The 23,306-nt window shown below is 38.8% G+C and overlaps 1 protein-coding gene across 2 annotated transcripts in view; it reads left to right on the top strand.

Moving 5' to 3' along the window:
* LOC104604127 (uncharacterized) overlaps positions 1–23,306 on the top strand; it is a 185,859-nt gene that overhangs the window by 93,218 nt on the left and 69,335 nt on the right. For both annotated transcript variants that reach the window (XM_010268359.3, XM_088898921.1), the window contains 2 exons: positions 7,210–7,318; positions 7,970–8,113. In XM_010268359.3, the coding sequence (XP_010266661.1) occupies positions 7,210–7,318; positions 7,970–8,113 (253 nt within the window). The remainder of the gene's footprint in view (positions 1–7,209; positions 7,319–7,969; positions 8,114–23,306) is intronic.

The raw sequence follows: 23,306 nt of genomic DNA, 5'->3' as shown, positions 1-23,306 counted from the left end.
ACATATTGAGATAGACCGTCACTTTGACAGAGAAAGAATCATCTCAGGAGAACTCTGCATCCCTTATACTCCCTCCGAGATGCAGATTGCAGATGTTCTGACTAAAGGGCTAGCTACAGTGAAATTCTTGGACTTACTTGGCAAGCTAAACATGATTGACATCCATGCTTAGCTTGAGGGGGAGTGTTGGTTCGGCTATCTTAATTTGTATGTTTATCCTTGTTGGGTCTTAAGTCATTAGTTATTGGGCCTTAGTTACTGGGCCTAATCTTATTTAGTGTTTATTTGACTAGGTGTCCCTCCACTAATCAGGGGCATTCTGGTCTATTTATGTAACATTATGTAATGTTGTTATATATAATAGATTAGGGCTGGCTGAGAACTTATTCTGCCGCCCATCTCATATCTTCTTCTTCTTCTTCTTCTCTCATTCGACAGCTCTATTTCAGCAAACAGTTATCACCCCACTAATTACTTTCTCTCTTACAAAGTGACAATCAACCTCAATTTGCTTAGTTCTCTCATGGAAGACGGGATTGGAAGAGATGTGAACAGCAGCTTGGTTATCACAGTATAGTTTCATGGGTTTGTCAACTAAGAATCCCATCTCTTGTAGCAAGTTCTTCAGCCATACTAGTTCACATGTGGTATGGACCATAGTCCTGTACTTTGCTTCTGCACTACTTCTTGCCACCACTGTTTGTTTCTTGCTCTTCCAAGTTACAAGATTGCCACCAAGGAAGGTACAATACCATGTAGTTGATCTCCTGTCTGATATAGAACCAGCCCAGTCAACATCTGTGTACCCTACTATCTCAAGAGTTCCTCCATTTTGGTATAACAAACCACGACCTGGAGCACCCTTTAGGCACCTAACATTTCTCAGAACAGCTTCCCAGTGAGGAACCCGAGGATGTTGCATAAACTGACTCACCACACTCACAACAAATGATATATTTGGTCGGGTAATGGTCAGGTAGTTCAACTTTCCCACCAACCTTCTGTATCTTCCAGGATCATCAAACTCTTCACCTACATCAACACTCAACTTGGCATTGAGTTCCATAGGAGTCTGCTGGTTTAGCACCTAACAACCCTGTTTCTTCAAGTAGATCAAGAACATATTTTCTCTGACATAGGTTGATCCCATGTTTGACCTCGCAACCTCTATTCCCAGGAAATACTTCAGCTTCCCCAGATCTTTCGTATTGAAGTGGTCCTGTAAGAATTTCTTCAACCTGTCGATTCCATTGCTGTCACTCCCAGTTATGACAATATCATCCACATACACGACTAGCAAGATTTTTCCATCCTTTGAGTTATAGCTGAACACATAATGATCAACCTGACATTGTTTCATCCCAAAGGCTTTCACCACTTCACTGAACCTGCCAAACCAAGCACGTGGAGATTGTTTCAGTCCATAAATTGCCTTTTTGAGCCTACACACCTTACTTGCCTCCCCTTGAGCAACAAACCCTGGTGGTTGCTCCATATACACTTCCTCAACGAGATCACCATGTAGGAAGGCATTTTTTATGTCAAGTTGTACAAGAGGCCAATCATACATAGCAACTAATGAAATCAACACCCAAACTGAACCAATCTTAGCCACAGGAGAAAATGTCTCCATATAGTCCACACCATACAACTGAGAATAACCCTTGGCCACTAACCTTGCCTTCAATCTCTCCACACTGCCATCAGGAAGATACTTCACTGTGTAGATCCATTTACACCCAACAGTGTGCTTACCGGGAGGAAGAGCGGTGAGTTCCCACGTGTGATTATATTGTAGAGCAGATAGTTCTTCTTCCATGGCTTTCCGCCACCCTGGGGAGGTAAGAGCTTCCTGGACAGTCTTGGGGATGGGAACAGATGAGAGTAATGATATAAAATTGCAATGAGCAGTAGAAAGGTGAGCAATAGAAACATAGTGTGAAATGGGGTGAGAAGTACAAGTACGTTTACCTTTCCACAGAGCAATAGGAAGATCAAGATCTGAGGGAGAAGGAGCAGTAGCAGGATCTGTCGACAGGGGCTGAAGTGGAGGAGTGCTCTCCCCGTATGTGTACATATATAACGTATACATACATATATACATATATACATATATATTAGTGGGGATCCCACAGGCAGGGATCGGGGTCCCTATGGGGCGGGGAGTGCTCTCCCCGTCCCCGTGGGTGAGAAATCATCCCCATCCCCACCCCATTCGGGGCGGATCTCCACGGGGATCGGGGAAATGGGGAAAATTGCCATCCCTAAGTATTCTCCTGCGTTATCAGAACGGAATTGTTTAATCTTTTCCCTAAACTAAGTCTCAATCATTTTATAGAAAACCATGGTGATTCTATGTACTTCCTCTCTTCCTTTCATCAAGTAAATCCAAGTACATCTTGTAAATTGGTCAATAAAACTGATAAAGTAACGATAACCATCCATAGAAGTAATGGGTGAAGGACCCCACACATTGGAATGAATCAAATCAAAAGGAGCATTAACTTCTTTACTAGAGCTGGGATAACTTGTTCTACAATGTCTAGACAACTGGCACACTTCACAAAATACTCTCAATTGACACATTTTGAAACAATTCTGGAAACAAGACTCTTAACAAGGTAAAAGATAAATGACCCAATCTAGCATGCCAAAGATAGATGGTAGCACTAGACTCCTTGCATTCCCCAATGTGATTTGTTGAAGCTTGATGAGCTGAGCTGAACTGATATCTTCATTGAGGTAGTAGAGACCACCAGCCTCATGACCACTCCCAATCGTTTGCCTCGTCATCCGATCTTGGAAAACACAATGTGTGGGGAAAAAGGTCACAATACAATCCAAGTATTTGGTGATATTAGAAACTGAAAGCAAATTTGCAGTACAGTTTGGATCATGCAAAACAGATTTAAGAGGAAGATCCTTTCCAAGTTGGACATCCCCTTTTCCATGAATAAGGGAAAGAGAACCATCAGCAACTCTTACTTTATCTTGCCCAAAACCAAGATGATAAGATGAGAAATAGGAGGAATTGTTTGTCATATGTTCAGAGGCACCCGAGTCAATCACCCAAGGGTCATTCGGATGATGCTGAATAGCACTAAGGGCAGAAAACATACCTGTCTTGGCAAAGGATGAGGAAGGAATAGTGCATTGTTTCAATCGAGCCATAACCCGATTTAGAATGTCTATCTCTGCTGCTGTAAATTTAGGGAAGCTACTTGGGAAAGTAGTGGTCTGTCCCACACACAAAGAAGCACTCGAGGTGATAGGCTTTTGCACTCCATCCACCAGATTTGAACTTGCCACATGTCCATAAGATCCTGGACCTTTGTTCAGCAATATTATTGTATGTAGGTCATATGGATTGAGGCTCTAGAATCAACTACACAAATTCCAAAACAATGGAGCATGGGCATGGTAATCAAAAGTTTCTTTTGACTCCAAAAAAGAAAGACTCCTGAGCTTCTCCAAGACTTCTGAATTACCAGAGGCTTTGGAAGAAGGGGGAAAATCTGATTAGGTATTTGTAGTTGTAGCTAAATTGGTATTCCCTTTCTTCCCATTCCTAAATGTTTTTAGTGTCAAATGTGGGTGGAGATGTGTATTTTTCAATTGTGGTCTCTAGTGTGATCAAGCTTCTTATAATAATCGAACACTAGTTCTTTAGCCTTCTCAATGGATAGATTTACCACCAACCCTAGCTTATATGTGGTTTTCACTGGGGCAGAATGATCTTCTAAAAGTTGACTCATAATAGCCATATAACTCTCCTCCCCTTGTACAACCATAGAAGTGTCTATGAGTCAGTTTCTCAACTATCAAGAGTTAGTCATACTTGTGGTTTTGTTCATATGTCCTTGAGTCTTAACAGATTTTGTTTCTAGAGTTATCTGTATCCATGTCAGTAGCTGAGTTATAGTCTTTGACATGCTAAGCAAACATTGTTAAAATTCTTTTCTCTCAAGAAATAAAAGATCTAATTTTCCATTCCATATTTTTTACTCTGATGTGTGGGGCCCTATTACTTTTTCCTTTTGAGAATGGTATAAGTTTTTATGATGTTTATGGATGATTATTCCAGATGCACATGGATTTATACAATACAATCTAGAGATGAGGTTCCCAAAATTGTAAAAGATTTTTCAACATTATTTTCATTGGATTTTAAATCGAAATTCTAATCTTCCAATCTGACAATGCCAAATATTATTTTCATGGTGATCTCATTGAGCTTTTTTTGCTGTGTGGATCCCTTCACTATAGTTCATCTGCAAAAACACTTCAACAAAATGCCTTGCAGAAAGGAAGAACCATCACCTCCTTGAAGTTGTGCAAGTGTTGTTATACATGAATGTCCCCAAATGTTTTTGGATGGAGGCCATTTTGTCTGCTACATATGTTATCAACTGTATGCCATTCTGGTTGTTGGAGTAAAGGCCCCACGCCAACTCCTATTTCTCAAAGCCCCTTAATTTTCTATCCCCATGCGAGTGTTTGGATGTTGTTGTTAGGGGTGATCATGAAAAATTGAAAAACTGTGTGTGCAAGTGCCCCTGTGGGTAAGGGAAGGGCAGGGAGGTTTGTATGTTAATGGGTAGGGAGTGTCTGTTGTGGTTTCTGTCATTCGATATGTTTTTAGGGGTACCCAGACCTTGGTTGTAATCCTATGTGTATGGTTGTTTATATTAATGAAATACTTTCTGTTATCTATCAAAAAAATTATAATATAATATTTTATATATATTTCTAGTTTTTTATTATATATTTTTATATTTATTTATAATATATATAATAAAAATAAAAAACAAAAAATTGACAAACCAAACTGATGGTTAATTGAACCAGTCAACCGATTAGCCGATTGGCTTTGGTTTGGTTTTGGTTACTGGTTTTCCAAAAATTGGTATTGTTTGGAAAATAGGCCCTTGGTTTGATTATTTGAACCGTGAGCACCCCTAGTTGTTGTTTTGTCCATGACCTGTCAACTTCTGGTTGACTTGATCCCAGAGCTATTCCATGTATCTTCCTTTGTTATCCCTCTTCTCAAAAGGGATATTGCTGTTCTTTGAGAATTAGCTCTCTTTTTTCTCATTTCTCCTTTGGGGGAGATTAGGGTTAAGGAAAACCAGTTCTGTTTCAGCTCCCTCTTTTTGATCCTCCTCCATTCCATGTCTTTCTCCACAATCAAAGGGGTCAATAGATCCTTCTCAGCAAGGTAGTCTTGTCCCTATTGATGCTTTTGACCCTGTTGATATTAATATTCCTATTGTTAATGATCTAGACATTCCGATTGGCAAGAGAAAGGGCGTCATATCATGTGCCACTAATCATTCCATCCCCCATAAGAGAAAGGGCATCCTTGTCCCTAAGAAAGTCGTAAAGGTCCTATTAGTTTTTGAATGGACAAATGCAATGAAAGAAGAAATTAATGCATACATAAGAATGGTACTTGGGAGTTGCTGCATTTTCTTGGAGGGAATGAATTAGTAGGGTGTAAATGGGTGTTCAGGATAAAGCACAAGGTAGATGGTACAAAGCCTGGATAGTGGCAAAAGGGTTTACAGAATATGGAGTGGACTATGCAAAGACCTTTGCTATTGAAGTTGCTCTCTCACAAAAAGGAATCTTCATTTAACAAAGGAAATACATCCTGGATCTCCATAAGGACATGGGTAACCTGGGAGTGAAATCAGTTGATACTCACCTTGATTCGAATCACAGGTTGGGTGACTATAGTGGGGAAAGTCTAAAAGATGTAAAGCAATTCCAAAAACTTGTAAGAATACTCTTTTATCTTTCCTTGATCAGACCTAAAATTGTTTATGCTATGGGTGTCCTTAGTTTATGCAGGGCCCTAAGGCTATTGATTTAGAGGCTACAGTGAGGATTCTCAGATACCTCAAGAAGTTTTCAGGAACTTGCTTATTGTTTCATAAGCATGGATATTTGAAGGTTGAAGTATGTACAAATGCTGACTAGGTTGGATGAGTGGATGCTAGAAAATTGACTAGTGGGTACTGCAGCTTTGTGGGTGGGAACATAGTCACATGGGGAAGTAAGAAGTGGAGTGTTGTGGCTAGGTTTGGTGTGGAAGTTGAGTACAGGGCTGTGTCTTATGGCTTTGTTAAATGAACTGGGTTTGTAGTGGATAGTCCCATGTCACTCTATTCTGACAATAAGGCTGCCATCAATACGGGAACCAATCCTGTCCTCCATGATAGTACATTGAAGTCGACAAAAAGAGAAACTTGTAAATGAGGATGTATGTACTCCTTATGCTAGTTCTGGAGAGCAAAGATAGACATTGTACTTCATCACTTGCCGCACAATGATCTCTGTGACAAGTTGGGCATGATAGACATTTATGCCCCAACTTGAGGGGGATTTTTTTAATTTAGTGTTTTTCATTACTTTATGTGCCACAAGGGCACTCTTGTCATCTTACCTGTTTTACTGCATTATAAATAATGCTGTTGGTGCTGCTAGCCCACTCTTTTGGCACTGAACTGAACTCATCCTCTCTTTTCTCACTATTCTCCTATCTCCTTCCATGTAATAGTTTTAATCATTGAAATAATGATTGGAAGAATGAAAAATTAAGTTAGTGAGTGGAAGAACAATAGAGAGACCTGGGTAAAATGGGTATGCTTTCAATCTTAATCATATACTAATTACTTAATTAACTCATATACTCATGTATTTCAAGTAGAATTATGCCCCTGACTATTACTTGCAATAACAGTTTAGAGTGAAACAAAATGACCATAGCATCCTTGGACAACGACGGCCATGTAAATGATAATATAATATGTTTACCTCTCTTTTGCATGCTAAATTTCTACTAATCCACAGAAGGAATCTGGATTCTCAATCTCCGTACTCATTTCACTGAAACAAATTTTATGGTTATCTTAGCATCATGGTAGCCTTTTGATAATGGCTGAAGTTTCTGAGTTGATTGACTTATTGATTTGTCTTTTAGTAGATGAAATGATTAAATACTAAAATATTCAAGGGTATTGTATTGTGTTCTACTCAACTGTAGCTTAATCCATTAAGGATCTCTCAACCTCGTTAAAAACTTATGATAGAAGACAAAGCAATAAGGTTTTCAGTTCATCTACTTCATCTGTTAACAAATGACCCCTTATTCTCTTAATTTGTTCTGTTATTATATTTTATTCTAACATGTGATTCATGTTGCAGTTACATTCAACTTGATTTGGGACAGCTACAAGTGAAAAATGAATTCTTGTGGCATGGATGCCCTGACAAAGATCCTTCAGCTGTCCATCTTGATGTGCTTCATGCTGAGGTAAGCTTTTCTTTGACTTCTCTTTCAGTGGATAACCCATCATGTTATTAAAATTTAAGATTTTTTTTTTCTTTCTTTCTAGAATTTAGATTGAAAAATGAGCACAATAGGGGATGAAAATGAACAAGAGTATAAAGAAGATAAGAGAATGCAAGGTTTTAGAGCATGGGCTATCTGCCCTTTCCATTTGTATTTATATATCATAAAATAAAAGAAGTATAATTACAGAAATGCCCTGGATGTCCAACAATAAGAATGGCATAAACAGCATATAAAAGACGGCACAAAAGGATATAAGAGCCAATAAAATCAACTAATGTAAGCGTAGTTGAGTTTATATAATAAGCTTAGAATTGAATTTGTCTTCTTACTTGTCAGCGGCATTGTAATTCTCTTCTTACTTGACTGCCCCTTGAAGCTCTGCTCAATTAGTCTCTCTTTTGTTGTCATGTTTTCTCTGTTTCTTCTTCTTAATTGAATGTATCTTCTTATTTGTTTTTTTCCTCCTTGGATTACATCTTTGTATGAGAGCAATACTCTTAGTGGTCTTCTTGTGTGTGGTGTTCTGGGACCTACCTACTTGTATATATATATTTTTATTTTTATTTTTATGTATATTATTCCGTATAAAGCTATATTTATCTTCTGCAGTTACTTGGAATCAGCATGGCTGTTGGAGTTAATGGTGTTACAGGAAAGGCGGTAATACGAGAAGCCCAAGGTTTTCATGTCTATGTACGCCGCAGTTTGAGGGATGTTTTTAGAAAAGTTCCAACAGTTTCCCTTGAAGTTAGGGTAAATTTCTTGCCTATTTGAACTGTTTATTCATTTCCATATAATTCTTGCCTTGACTTTTTGCTCAAAGCCTCTAAGATTTTCTGTCATTACCTTGTTATAACTGCAAATTGCCAAACTTTCCTTCAGAATGATGTGAAGATTGTTGTATAGGTGTATAAGCAGCTGATTTAATACTGAACAAGGCACTATGATTGCAATAGTGATAAACAATTATGAAGTTTCTGCTTGTGGCAAAATGAACGAAGGTTTGGGAGCTGGAACTGGAAATGTTTTTTATGGAATAGATGTAATGTGGATAGAAGGCTTCTTGGAGGGGCCATTTAAGAAGAAACATAGTGGAAAAATGAACACAGGGGCAGGAGTTATCATTTACTCTATAGAGAGAAGAGATAATGTCTTTTCTTCCCTTCCCTTTTCTTTTCTTCTTTTTCTCTTTTTTTATTCTCTTTCTTTCTTTTTCCTTCCCTTTCTTTTCCTTTCCTTTTCTTTTCTTTCCTTTTTTTTCTTTTTTCTTTTTTTCTCTTTTTATATGAGGTTGTATGAGGTGTATGAGGTGTACGCCTCTTGCACTTGAGGCGCATGCCTCAGAGGTGTTGGCGCTTCTGGTATATGCCTCGGGGCGTTTTGGGGGTCCCTCGCCTGGAGTACAAGAGATAGTTTTAACTACCAGTACTATGTGGAGTACAAGAGATGGTTTGGATGACATATTTCCATTTCCATGGGTAGTGTCACAAAATTTTACTGGAATGTAGCATAGCAGTGTTATTACCACTTTGAGCTAGCTTGATGTCCATTTCAAACATGAAGTTAAATATTAGTTTATTTGTGTAATAGATTATTGGGTTGATCTATTGGAACCATTTGCATTTTGTATGAGTTTAGATTCTGTTTTAACTCATCTTATCATGTAGTTTTGAATCTTAGAGTTCATAGTACAACTTCAAAACATATTCTTTTTTCTATGACCTTAGATTTTTGTCTTTGTTTAATGATTTAGTACAAGATAATAATTTAAAAAAGGTGTGCATATGCTTCTTTTATCATTTGATACAATGTTGTTCTATATTTTTGCATGTTTTTCAATTTTTCCACAATGCTCATAATTTTTACAAATTTAATATATGATATTTCTGAAATATTTGACAATTTTCTTATATTTGGACAACTAACAATTCCAATGTCATAGGCATTTTAGACTTGTTCACATGTTCGCCCATCACACCTGATGGCGGGACACCCATTTACAATCTAAATATAATATATATAATTTTCATTTAATAAAAACAAGTAAAGCAAAAAATGAATATAATAAAATTGAATAAATTTGTTAAATAGTTTTTATCCACTCTCAATTACTTACAAGCTGTTTAGTTCCACTAAGGAAATTGTATACGATGAAAAACATTCACTAGCTTATATTGAAAAAAAAAACGTTCGAATATATGTATGTTAGGTAAAAATATTATTTTATTTAGGTGGAAAGGGTTGTAGTTGTAAAATAAATTTTTTTAGTAAACAACATAGGGATTTAATAAAATTTGAACTATGAAAGAAAGCATTGTATCTGGAAATTTATAAAGAAATTACAATAAATCTAATTTGTTGTATACATGAATAAACTAGCAAATATGCAAATTAAATAGTTGCATTATTTTTTTTTAAGTAAATAAGGTTATAACCATGAAGTAAAGTAAGTAATAAGATTTCAAAACATAGTATTAATATTAAAACAAATATATGAAAATAAATATAAAAATTTGCTAAGAAATAAAGAGAAATTGTACCCTAAATGCATAAAATATTACATATAATTTTAGTATATATTTCTTGATATTTTAGTTTATACAGAGAAGATTATAAACATAAAAATACGAAATAAAAATAAAAAATGCATAAGGTTCATATTAAAAAGAATACATCATCATCAAAATCTTGTCCCAACCATATGGGGCCTGCTACATGAATCGTTTTCACCATTCCATCCTAAGAAGACATATCAGAATCAATGATCATTAGAGTTTGGAAAATGTTTTAGTGACAAGTTAAGACTGGAAGGTTTATTAAAAACTATGTATATGTAATGAAAAGAAAATAAGTAGACGCTATACCTGAACTCAGACTTGATACTCAGACCTTTTGGGGACTATAGGGTGCTGTTGATTGCTTTAGAGGAACTCACGTCTATTGAAGAAAAAACTTTCCTTTATGATAATGGGATCATGTTGTTGAAATGATGCATAGCATTCAGGCATGTTGATGTGAAGACATAGGTGTACTTTTCAATGTATTACAAGAATACATATTGTGATGTATATAGGGGACTTTGGTGGAGCTTTTGTAGAAGCATATGAAGATACTCTAGGCTTTTTGTAACATCCACATTGTTAAGATTAATGTTATGAGGGACAAAACGGAACATTTCCTAGACATTCTAAGTGATCCACTATTGTCGTATACCAAAGCTTTTTGTAACATCCACTATTGTCGTATACCAAAGCTTTGTTGCAATCAACTCTGATGAAGATTGAAAATGATGATGTGTCAAAATACCAGACATGTGGCAGCTTATAGTTGGCCTCCATGGGTGTCAATATAATAAGAGAGTCACTCATCAAGGCCAATCCTGACTTGTTTTTGTTTCTGGAATCAAAATTGGTTAAGGTGGATTGTTGCATTAGGAGATTATGATTGTGAGAATGGGCAGAATCGTATATCCTCTGTTCAGTTTCTCTTTGTACAGGGGCTTCATTGTATTTTGACTTTTCGATTTTAATGAAGTACTTTACCTTACAGTTAAAAAAAGAAATATTTGACTTATGCAGGACACACTTGGTGCATCTAAGGTGCATAATAACAAAGTGGAACTCAAGGCATCTAAAGTTCATAATTTCAAGTTGGTGTCGGAGTGTTGTTGGAATGTTTGACCAAGCTTTTGTACTTGTGACCTCATCGATAGTTGTGGTAGAACCTTATGACTTGGGATTCCACAAGCTACAACGATCAAAATTCAATTTCAATTAATTTGTTGTTGGTGATTTCCATTAAATGCTCATTTTTCTTTGTAGATGCATTTGCCACTCAATTCCATCCCTTCATAATGCTGAAACAGTTGTGGTCTTAACCCAATGTGCAACCTTTACTATTTCTTAGAATTATTCTACATGGGTATAGTTGAAAACAGCCCTCAACAGCCCTCTTGAAGTATAGAACTGCTTGAGATTAGATGCAAAACTAGAAAACAAACAAGAGAAGATTAAGAAGATGAGAGAGAGAGAGAGCTGGCGGCAATGAGAGTTAGAGAGTGAGAGGTTCGAACTAAACCTCCCTCTAACACTCTAAAACATTTTATTAAGTTAATCTTTGAATTATTACAGAGAGGCCCTTGGGTGGGCAAGAAATTACAAAAATAGAGTATATAAGAGTATGGGCCCAGAATAAGGTACATTACAGAGGAAAACATAAACACAACATAGAATGACAGCCTATGGGCCATTCGGCCCATCACCTCTACACTCCCCCTCAAGCTGAGCATAGATGTTAATCATGCCCAGCTTGCCAGTGTCATGTTGAAGCCTTGCCTTGGAAATACCCTTGGTGAGGAAATCTGCCAATTGTCCTTCAGAAGTAATGAATGGAAGACACACATCACCGGAAGAGTGGAAGATAAGAGTAAGGAGTTTGTAGCCTTGACAGTTCCCTTGCCAAAAATAGTGGCAAGAGAACCATCAGCTAAGGTGATTTTGTCTCGACTATGAAGCAAATCATATGAAACAAACAAAGTGGAAAGGTTGGTCATGTGATCAGAAGCACCTGAGTCTATGATCCAAGGGGTCTTAGGATTACTTGAGCTGGATGCATGGTTAGCAGAAGCTCTTATACCTAAGTGAGCAAATGCGGTGGTGGCTGAATTTCTAGAAGGGTTGGATGATGAAGTTACACCTTCAAGATGGCTGATCATCTTTCCAAACTTCTCATACTCAGCTTTCATGGCTGCCAACTATGCACAAGCAGACTCAACTTCTGTATCTGTACCCATGGCTGCATTTGCACTCCCTGTCTTTCTACTATCATTTTTCTTCTGGAACCGAACAGGGACAAGACTGGGGTGCAATTTCCAGCATTTGTTCTTGGTGTGTTTCGGCTTCTTGCAATATTCACAGACCACCTCCTTCTTTCCTGTGCCACTGGGAGCCCCTATAATCTCTTTGGGTTTAATCCCCATATTTGCAAAATGATCATTGATGCCAACTCCTTGAACCTGTACTTGTCTTCTACTCTCTTCACTGCTGACCAAAGCATATGCTTGCGACAATGAAACACTTTCCTTGGACAAAATGATCTGCTTTGTGATATCTATCATATTCAGGATTCAGCCTAGTTAGGAACTCAAAGACCCTGTTCCTTTCGACTAATTTCCTGTATGTTTCAGCATCATTGGGGGTATCCCATGTTACAGCCTCTATCAGATCAATCTCTTGCCATAAAGATTTCAGGGTTTTGAAGTATGCCCAAGGGATTTCTCCCCCTGTCTTAGATTCTTCACATCACTCCTCAGTTTATAAGCTCTGGCAAGATTCAATTTCTGGGAGTAGGTTTCTGCAACACTATCCCAGATTTCCTTAGTCGAGTTCATCCAAAGATAGTGTTGACTAATCTGTGGCTGCACTGAATTCACAAGCCACCCAATCACTGTGTAGTTCTCTTTCATCCATCTCTCATAAGATGGATCATCTTTTGGGGGAGCTTTCTTGCTCCCAGAAACAAACCCCCATATTCCTCTGCTACAAATATGGATTTTCAATGATTGTGACCATGCCAAGTAGTTGGTCCCATCAAGTTTAACTATAGTTATAGACAACATAGAATCAGCTGGGGTTCCCAAAGTCTGTCCATATTCAACAGCACTCTTGCTTTCAAGGTCTGAGAAGTCCATCATGAAAAGGTTCCAATTAGGGTTTTAATAAGTTTCTCAAAGTGCAGGGATTCTTGATGAACTTGGTTTGAGCTGAATCGGCAACACCACACAACTCACAAAATCAGTTTAGTCTTGACAACCGTGACAACCAAGCTCGGTGGCAGCTCTTTCTAGAAGAAGAAATACTATTTCAACCTTCAAGGGGCAACCAGCAGACCTCCAAACACAAAGTATTCCAGGTCCCCAACAACCATTGTCCCGAAAAGAAGAAATAACAGTCCACAGTCCTTAAGAGGCCTTTTAACAAACACTCTGTGTGTAGTAGTTAACACCCTACTGATAGCCAATAGAAACCACTTCAACAGTATTTCGTATAGGTCCAAGAAAAGGCTGGGCTGAATTAGAGACTAATACCACTGAGTCCAAACCAGTTTCAGCAACTTGACAGTCCAACAACAGCCGAACTGCTCCCCCAAATAACCCAGAAATCTTTGAGTTGAATCAGTCTAGCAACAGTCGAACAGTAGGGAAGAATGGAGAGGGGTTTCGAGTACTTTAACAGCCCTCCTAAGCAAAGAAAATAACCCAGCAATAACTGCGGTAACTTACAGTATGTGAATCTCTGATTTGAGCTTCAAATCAGGCCGAACACCTTTCTCTTTGATTCTTCCTGGTCACCGAACTATTCTCCAAGTGGGTAGAGACTTGGGCACCTTCCAATGACCTCCAAGAACCAGGAAAATGACTTTAAACTTCCAGCCCTAGAACATCCTCATGCATTCGGCTGGACTAGAACCACATGAGGGTCACGCCAAGCTCTGGCCTGCTCTGATACCAAGTTGAAAACAACTCTCTTGAAGTATAGAACTGCTTGAGATTAGATGCAAAACCAGAAAACAAATAAGAGAAGATTAAGTGTTAGACAGTCTTTGTATGCCCTTAGCTTCAATCAGAATGATGTACTTTTGACATTTATTGTAAATGAATAAAGTGCATATTTGATTCATGTTCTTGTGGTTTGTTTCTGTGTTATGCCCTTAAGCTGGACACTTAATGAGACTCGTGTTAGTTTAGAATGTTCACGGCCGGTGGGTCGGTCTGGGGAGACCAATCCTGATAAGGCTGACACTGATGTGCGGCCAAGTCGGTTGGAGTGGCCTGTCTCAGCCGCCAGGGTGAGACCCAAGGCACATGCAGTGTAGGATTAATTAAATCTTTGAACCGGACCAGATTTCCAGTATTGCCCTGGACCTTGGAGATTGATGGGCAAAAACTGGAAAGTTACACCTGACCTCTAGACTCGATTATGATACTGCACTAGGTGTCGGATTGGGCTGTCTTTGATATGCCAATCAGTGAGATCCTTAGCGGGGGTCAAAACCTGGGTATGTTGGGACAGTCTGAGAATTCATCTGAGTGGGTGATCATAGTGACAGGATCAGCCCCTTTGTCGGAAAATGGTAATGATCGGGGATGCACTCTCTCTGATGGAAACCAAGACTGCCGGCAACCGATTTCAATCGTTGAGATTTGTTTTGCAAAATGTATTTTATATGAGATATAAAAGTATATATATATATTACGGTTTCTAAAATGTTTGCAAAAGGTTTTAATTCCTGGGATCCACATAAGCAGAGAGTGCAACACTGTTCCTTGCAGCCGAGGGAGAGGTCCTCTCTTGTCGGGCAGTGTTTGATCATTAAGGGCTGAGAGGTTAAGTTTAAGGCCACTGAGGGTAATACCTGATGGGCTAATCTTGTATCTGCCCACAGTCCCTAAGTTTTTATAAGGTGGCTTGGCCCAGGGACCACTTAATGTAAGTGTTGGGTCCAATAGAGGCCCATGTGATGGGTTTTAGGGGGTGCATTGTCCACAACAGTGTATTCGGCCAGGCCTTGTAACAAAGGCTGGGCCGAACCCATGTGGCTGATGTGTAGATCAATGCTTGGGTCCCACGCCATACAAAGAAGCCCAACTGGGTAGCAGTTTGGAAGCAGTTTGAGCACATAGACTTATTGGGCTTAAAGCCCATTTCGAATTGGCCTGTTTTAATTAGTTAAACAAAGGGGGCGGATCTGGGATTAAATCAGCAGATAGGATAGAGTCCTACCCTATCCACTTAGAGAGACCATATCTGAATTCAGATCTGGAAACTTCCTGATAAGATCAGGAGAAGGCTGATCTAATCTGTAGATAAGATACGGGTCTTATCCTTATCACTTAAAGAGAGTCCAAATTCAGATAATGATCTGAATTAGGAAACTCCTGATGGGATCAGGAGCTGATCTCTTTAAGCCTGTAATAGGAGGTGGCGAACCATAAAAAAAAAGTCATCCAAGCTTCTAGAGATCAGATCTCAGACAACCAAGAGAGAAGACATCTACGCCATCTTCTGCTCTTGTGTTCTCCTCCAGTTGCTGCCTCACTGCTGGTTCGATCTCCTTGGTGGGAGAAGATCAAGAAGTGTTCTTGATATCAGTCTTTGGAGAAAGGCTGATAGGAAGTTGTGCTCACTACCTCCATTGGATTCTTGAAGAGTTTGGTTCGTGGGACGGACCCTGCTGATTCTGCTCCTCCATCCACTCTTTCATCTTCAGTGGGAGCAGTCTTTGGTGATCTTCTTTGGGCATGAACACCTCCATTCAGAGATATTATTTCTCTGTATCAAGTATATCCTTCTCCCACTGTTTCGTTTCAAATCTGGTTCGGTTTATGGTTCAAGATTGATCATTGAAAAATATGATTTTTCTAAAATAGGGAATACGATTCCCAGTTGAAGGGAGAGAAATTTTTTGAAATTTGCCCACCTTATTCCGCAAGTTTTTTGGGCATCCATGTGATGGATCTCGCACTCCCTTCATTAAGAAGATGAGAGAGAGAGAGAGAGAGAGAGCTGGTGGCAATGAGAGTTAGAGAGTGAGAGGTTCGAACTAAACTTCCCTCTAACACTCTAAAACATTTTATTAAGTTAATCTTTGAATTATTACAGAGAGGCCCTTGGGTGGGCAAGAAATTACAAAAACAGAGTATATAAGAGTATGGGCCCAGAATAAGGCCCATTACAGAGGAAAACATAAACACAACATAGAATGACAGCCTATGGGCCATTCGGCCCATCTCCTCTACAGGTATGATTGCCTAGAGGTGAAATTCATCTACTTTTGGTAGTGGTGGAAGTTCTTTTTTGCGTGGTCATCTCTTGGAGATTTTGGCACCCCATCATTGAGAAAGCACTGATGTTGGTGTGTCTCATCTCCTAGAGGTGGTTATATAGTATAACCTTGCGAGGAACCAATGGTTGTTCATGACTTGTTTGGTAGAAGCAAGTGCTTCAGAGTTCAGACTCTTTTTTTTGACAAGATCTTGGGCTAACTGGTTCCATTTCAGAGGCAAACTTCCAGTTTTAATGTGGTGGCAGCAAGGATGAGCCCTAGCTGTTACTTGTATGAATGCGGAGGAAACACGTTGTGAGGGCCATTTTTTGAATTCAATAAGGTATCATTTCCTGTAAATGTCTTTTCTTTCATTGGAAATTAATTGTTCCATCTGATTGCATTTATACCATTTGTTGAGTTAATAACAGGCAGGTGGTAATGTGCTAGGGATACTTTTAAACTGATGGAAGAGGAAGAAAGAGGGTGAGGGAAGGGCTTGATGATTGCCATAGATTTATTGTAGTGCCTTTTGGAGGGGGATAGATACTAGAGGGATTGGTGGAGCCTTAGGAGAGTGGGGAGTTGTAAGGTAGTATTGTGAAGGATCCTAATGTGGCTAGAGGGGTAGAAGGGAAGAAGAAAGGGGAGAAAGGCGAAGTAATTACTGGTATTACTTACAGGGTTTTCCACTAGAAGTACTAGATTAGGGGCACTGGTGGAAGGCGAAAGAATGATGATCAGTAAACATTTGGTTAAGATTGCTTGTTGAGGATTTATTTGGGTAGTTGTTTTCCTTTGGTTTGATGTTGAAATAGGTTGTCTAGTTTTCTTTTGGGTAATAAATGTTGAGAATTGATAGAAATTTTTTTATATTGTCTTTGGGTTGCAAATACTGCATTGCACTTGCTTCCTTCTTTTCTTTTTCTTCTGGTATTTTAAACTTTTGGTTGTTTCTTAAATTAATACTTTTTTTTATCATAAAGAAAATTCAGAAACACAAATATACTCATAAGAAAATTTCCAGTATTTTTGTTTGAGTCAACAACTTGATTTAGTGGCCCTTTATTGGTACAATCGTAAAATCTTGGACTGATGAGGCCCCTTTAGTCAGCTATTAGTGATCCCAAATCCTTTCAAATAGTTAAAAGGTATTTTATGATAAAAGAAAAGGAAGAAGAGTTTTGTCAAGAAGATTGGGTATGATACTGTTCACACCTAGAAAGACTTCATTTAAACATAATTAATAAAATTACAAAGAAGCCCACGACTAGGTGCCCTAATACAAAAATATATAAAAGGACAAAAAATGCCCTTACACTCCCAACACAAATCCATGTAAGGGAATGTTCTTTTCTTTCTCTCTTAAATAATGCTTTGATTCTTTCTTTTTTAATCTTTCAACGAACTATGGATGAAATAAGACTTAAGCTTATCTTCATTTTGTAATATGCTGATTTTTTAACCTTTTATATTTTAGAGTTTGTATATGGTTGGTTTTTATAACCTTGTAAATTCTATAAATGTTCTAGTAAAACAAAATTTGTTAGGAAGTATTTTTTACAATGACATTATATTCTTCTAGTTGTCTGAAACCAAGAAGGTTCAGACCTGTCTAGTAAGAAGAATAAACCAGAAAATGAAGAGGAGAAAAGGGAAACGGAGAGAAGAGGATGAGAAGAGAGAAGAGAAGAGGAAGAGAGAATAGAAAAGAATGTGAGGGTTCGGCTTGCTTAGTCTGCCGCCCCAAGTGATGTTTAAAATATAAGGTTTTCAACATTATGTGTACAATGACAGGAATGCCCCTGTCACTAGAAACAACAGAAAAAAGATTCTAACAGTCTTCTAACAGCACTATAGACAAGAAAGACATATGAGCAGGTGGGGACCACAAGCTGGTCAACCATTTTCTCTACACTCCCCCTCAAGTTGGGAAAATATATTGGTCATTCCCAACTTGCTTAAATCTGACTCAAGCTTGATTTTGTTGACTACCTTGGTAAAGACATCAGTAAGCTGCATATTAGTGGTAACATAAGGAAGACACACTTCTTGAGAGGCAACTTTCTCTCGGATGAAATGTCTATCCACTTCAATGTGTTTGGTTCTATCATGCTGTGTTGGGTTGTGAGCAATGTTAATGGCCGCCTGATTATCACAATACAACATCAAGGGTCTTTCAAACTCAATTCCCAATTCTGTAAGGAGAGACTTCAGTCATAATATTTCAGCAAAACCATTAGCCATAGACCTGTATTTAGCTTCAGCACTGGACCGAGCAACAACATTTTGCTTCTTATTCCTCCATGAAACTAAATTTCCTCCAACAATGGTACAATACCCAGAAGTAGATCTCCTATCATCAATACAACCTGCCCAATCTGCATCAGTGTATACTTCAATCTTCATATGGCCACTATTTTTAAAAAGTATACCTCGGCCTGGACACCTCTTCAAGTAGGCTAAAATTATCTCAACAACAAGAAGGTGTGAGGTCTTGAGAGAGTGCATGTACTAACTCACAACACTTACAACGTATGAAATGTCAGGGCGAGTCAGACATAGGTAGAGAAGTCTTCCTACAAGCCGTCGATACAGAACTTTATCTTCTAGAGGGTCACCATCCTCGGCATTTATCTTATGATTTTGCTCAATGGGAGTATCAATAGGCTTAGCTCCTAGTTTTCCTGTCTCTTCCAAGAGAAGTTAGCAGCAAGAGATAGTAAAACCCTGATGGTATTCATTTTTGCAACTGGTGCGAAGGTCTCCAAGTAGCCAATACCATAAGTTTGAGTGTATCCCTTAGCCACCAGTCTAGCTTTATACCTTTCAATTGTACCATCAACATTATACTTCACTGTGAATATCCACCTACACCCAACAGGCTTCTTCTCTCTTGGTTGATCAACCAGTTCCCAAGTATCATTCTTTATAAGGGCATCCATCTCAGCCTTCATTGCATCCTTCCACTCAGGGACAATAAGGGCCTCTTGAACTGTTCTAGGAATGGGAATGACATCAATGGAGGCTAAAAATGACTTATATGATGTTGAAATGTGATCATAAGAAAGGAATGGGAATGGAATCCTGTTAATCAGATAAACAACAGTAAGAATGGCATCCCCCTTGAAACGAATAGGAACATTAGTATTCAGCATGATGCTTCTTGCAACTTCAAGGATGTGTCTATTTTTTCTCTCAGCTACACCATTCTGTTGAGGTGTATGAAGACAAGTGCTCTGATGAATCACTCCGTGTTCAAGGAGATAAGAGGATAGGGGTTTTGCAAAATATTCTTTGGCATTATCAGATCTGAGATTTTTTATTTTAACCCCAAAATGAGTTAGGATCATTTGATGAAAAATGTGGGTCAAAGTGGGAACCTCATCACGAGAGCGCATGAGGTAAACCCATGAAAACCGAGAGTGGTCATCAACAAACAATAGAAAGTATTTGTACCCACCCATAGTAGGAATATGATAAGGCCCCCAAACATCAATATGCATTATTTCAAAAAGAGCATAACTTCTTTTATTACTTTGTGAATAAGTTGATCTACAATGCTTTGCCAACTCACAACACTCACACTTCAAACTGGACACTTGAATTGACTCAAACAAATTAGGAAAAAGTCTCCTTAAAGACCCAAAAGAAATATGACCCCATCGATTATGCCAAAGCATAATCCGACTCACAAACTATTTCCCATCTTCTTTCCTCTTCCTAGGTGGATGTTCAAGCAAGTAGATCCCATTCGTCTCACGGCCAGTCCCAATCACCTTCCTTGTAGCCAGATCCTGGAAAACATAATGATAGGGAAAAAAGTTATTAAACAGTTCTGGTGTTTAGTGATACTACTGGTAGAAAGCAGATTAGTGCTTAGTTTAGGAACATGCAGAACTGAGGATAAGGAAATAGCATCAGAGACATTGATGTCTCCCTTGCCTAAAATAGGGACAAGAGGGCCATCAGCAATAGACACTTTGTCTCTGCCAGAGGACAAGCAATAGGTGTGAAATAATGAAGATAAACTGGTCATATGATCAGATGCGCCTTAATCAATAATCCAAAAATGGCTAGTGTTACCTAGGGTAGAGGCATGATAGGCAGAGGCCCTAGTACCTGACTGGGCAAAAACAGAGGTGGAAGTAGTTTGAGATTGTCCAGAGCCACCAACTTCACTCTCCAACTGAGATAAAGCAGCCCTAATAGCAGCCAATACATCAAGAGAACTAGATCTAGTGTTGGGAGTGGAAGGAGCTCCTGTGGTCACAACTATAGATGAAGCTCTTGTGGTCAAAGCTGCATTAGCATTTCCCTTCTTGTTCCTTGGTATGTTTTGGCTTCTTACAGTAGTCACAAAACACATCCCTCTTTCCATTCTTCTTTACCTCCCTCTCCTTATCACTTCCAGTCTTTGGTTTTATCGCTGCTAAAGCTAATTCCGCAGATGGAATCTGCAACATAACTTTTCTTCTATTCTCCTCACTGTGTACAAGGGAGTAGGCTTGAGATAAAGAGTCACACTCTCTGGTGAGAAGATGCTGTCTTACAATGTCATAGTTAGAGTTCAGCCCTGCCAGGAATTCAAACACTATTTTTCTCAACCAATTTCCTGTATGTAGCAGCATCCTTTTGGGTCTCCCACTCAATAGTCTCAAGATGATCAATCTCATACCATAATGATTTCAAGGTGGAGAAATATACTGACACAGGTTTCTCCTCCTGTTTAAGGTTCTTCACTTCCATTTTCAGTTTATAGGCTCTAGCACCATTAAGGGGCTGAGAATAGGTTTCCTTCATATTATCCCAAATCTCCTTAGTTGTCTTTGCCCAAAGATAGTTTCTACTAATATGAGGCTGCATGGAATTACATAACCAAGTCATAACCATATAGTTTTCTTGAACCCATTTAGCAAGGAAAGGGTCCTCCTGTGCTGGTTTCTTTGTATCTCCCGTCACATACCTTAGTTTTCCCCTCCCTCCAATGGCAATCACAGCTGATTGGGCCCATTCCAAATAGTTTGATCCATCAAACTTGACTGTAGTAATCTGAAATGAACTGTTATCAGTAGAGTTTACAGCTCCAACAAGTCCATCTCCATTTGGTTTGTTCTCATTTCCAGCCATTTCCATGCTGAAGTGGTCCAAAAATGAACACTGAATGAGGGGTACAGCACTTCTCAAACTCCTCTTCTAAGCAGAAATTGCAGGTACTGACCAACAGTACCCAAAAAGAAGCAGAAAACAGTCTGTACTGGTGAAGGAACCTTTTTACAAACACAAGGTGGGCAGTAGAGGAGACCGCACTGTCAAAAATAAAAACAGCCCAGAGAAAAGTCCGTACAGGTGCCCAAAAACAGTCCAAGATAAACAACAACCAGCAGTATGATTCCAGAGATATTTCAGCCACTTGACAGTCCGAAAAAGTATGAAAACAGCCCAGAAGTTTCTGGGCTAAAGCAGTCTAAAAGAACAGCCGAATAGCTGTACTAGTTTCAAAGAAATTTCAGACACTTTAACAGTCGAGAACAATAAAAAACAACCCAGACACTACTGGGCACAACTCTCAATCTCTGATTTAAGCTCTAAATCAGAAACCAACCTGTTTTCTCCGATCCTTCCTGGTCACTGGACAACTCTCCAAGAGATTTGAATCTTGGGCACCTTCTACGATCTCCATTGACCTCCAAGAACCAGGCGACTCAATCTGAAACTTCCAGCCCTAGAACAACTCTCATGTACTCAGCCGGTTAACACCTACATGAGAGCTCAAGCTAGGTTCAGGCCTGCTTTGATACCAAGTTGTCTGAAACCAAGAAGGTTAAGACCTGTCAAGTAAGAAGAATAAACCAGAAAATGAAGAGGAGAAAAGGGAAAAGAAGAGAAGAGGATGAGAAGAGAGGAGAAGAGAAGAAGAGGAATAGAGAACAGAAAAGAATGTGAGGGTTCAGCTTGCTTAGTCTGCCGCCCCAAATGATGTTTAAAATTTAAGGTTTTCAACATTAAGTGTACAATGACAGGAATGCCCCTGCCACCAGAAACAGCAGAAAAAAAGATTCTAACAGTCTTCTAACAGCACTATAGACAAGAAAAACATATGAGCAGGTGGGGACCACAAGCTGGTCAACCATTTTCTCTACACTTCTCAGAGGATAAAAGCGAGGAAATTGTCTCAGGATAAAAGTTTGTCATAGCAATATTAATTACAATATGCCATTAGAACTAAATGCTGATTTCAAGTGGGTTAGAATGTGTGCAAATGGGTTAGTTGATTCCCTTTTTAAACAAGGAGTGGAAAGGCAACAGTTGTTTTCGGCTTCTATGTAACCTAGCAAACTTGGATGACTTTATGGTCATCAAGCTGTACTGCTATCTCTCTTATAATTAATTAATTCAATAAATTTTTTTTGCTGATTAAAAAAAATTACAATTTGCCATTAAGATACATTGCTAAAACCAAAAAAGGATATTGTGTAAAGGTTCATTCAACAGCTAATACACTGGGATTCCACAAGCTACAACGATCAAAATTCATTTTGAATTAATTTGTTGTTGGTGATTTCCATTAAATGCTCATTGAAAGCTGAACCACTGTAGTCGAAGTAGCAGAAAGGAGGAGAAGAAGAAGAGATGCTGGAATGTCGAACTGTACTTGCCAGTCGACCATTCTATTATTTATATTTGAATGTAGTACAAGATACAAGAAAGTACTGGAATGCCCCTGATTAGTGATGGGACACCCAGTTAACTTAAAACATTAAACAGGCTTAGGCCCATTAACACAGGCCCAGTTACAGGATAACTTAAATTTATGTATGGGCTAATAAGAACTCTTTTCAGCCGAACACTCATACAAAGAGACATCATTCTAACATTCTAACACTCATTTTTCTTTGTGGATGGATTTGCCATTCAATTCCATCCCTTTATAATTCTGTCCCAGTGTTTAAAAAGGCGTGGGAGGCGTCCAGGCGAGGTGCTCCGAAAATGCCCTGAGGCGTATGCCAGAGGTGCTGACACATCTGAAGCATACGCCTCAGGTGCAAGAGGCATACACCTCAGGTGCAAGAGGCATACGCCTCATACGATTTTTTCATGAGGCATGCTAGAGGCGTACGCC

This window comes from Nelumbo nucifera, chromosome 2, assembly GCF_055504915.1.
Source record: "Nelumbo nucifera cultivar China Antique chromosome 2, China Antique-T2T, whole genome shotgun sequence".
NCBI lineage: Eukaryota > Viridiplantae > Streptophyta > Magnoliopsida > Proteales > Nelumbonaceae > Nelumbo > Nelumbo nucifera.
This window is presented reverse-complemented; position numbering and strand designations above follow the sequence as displayed.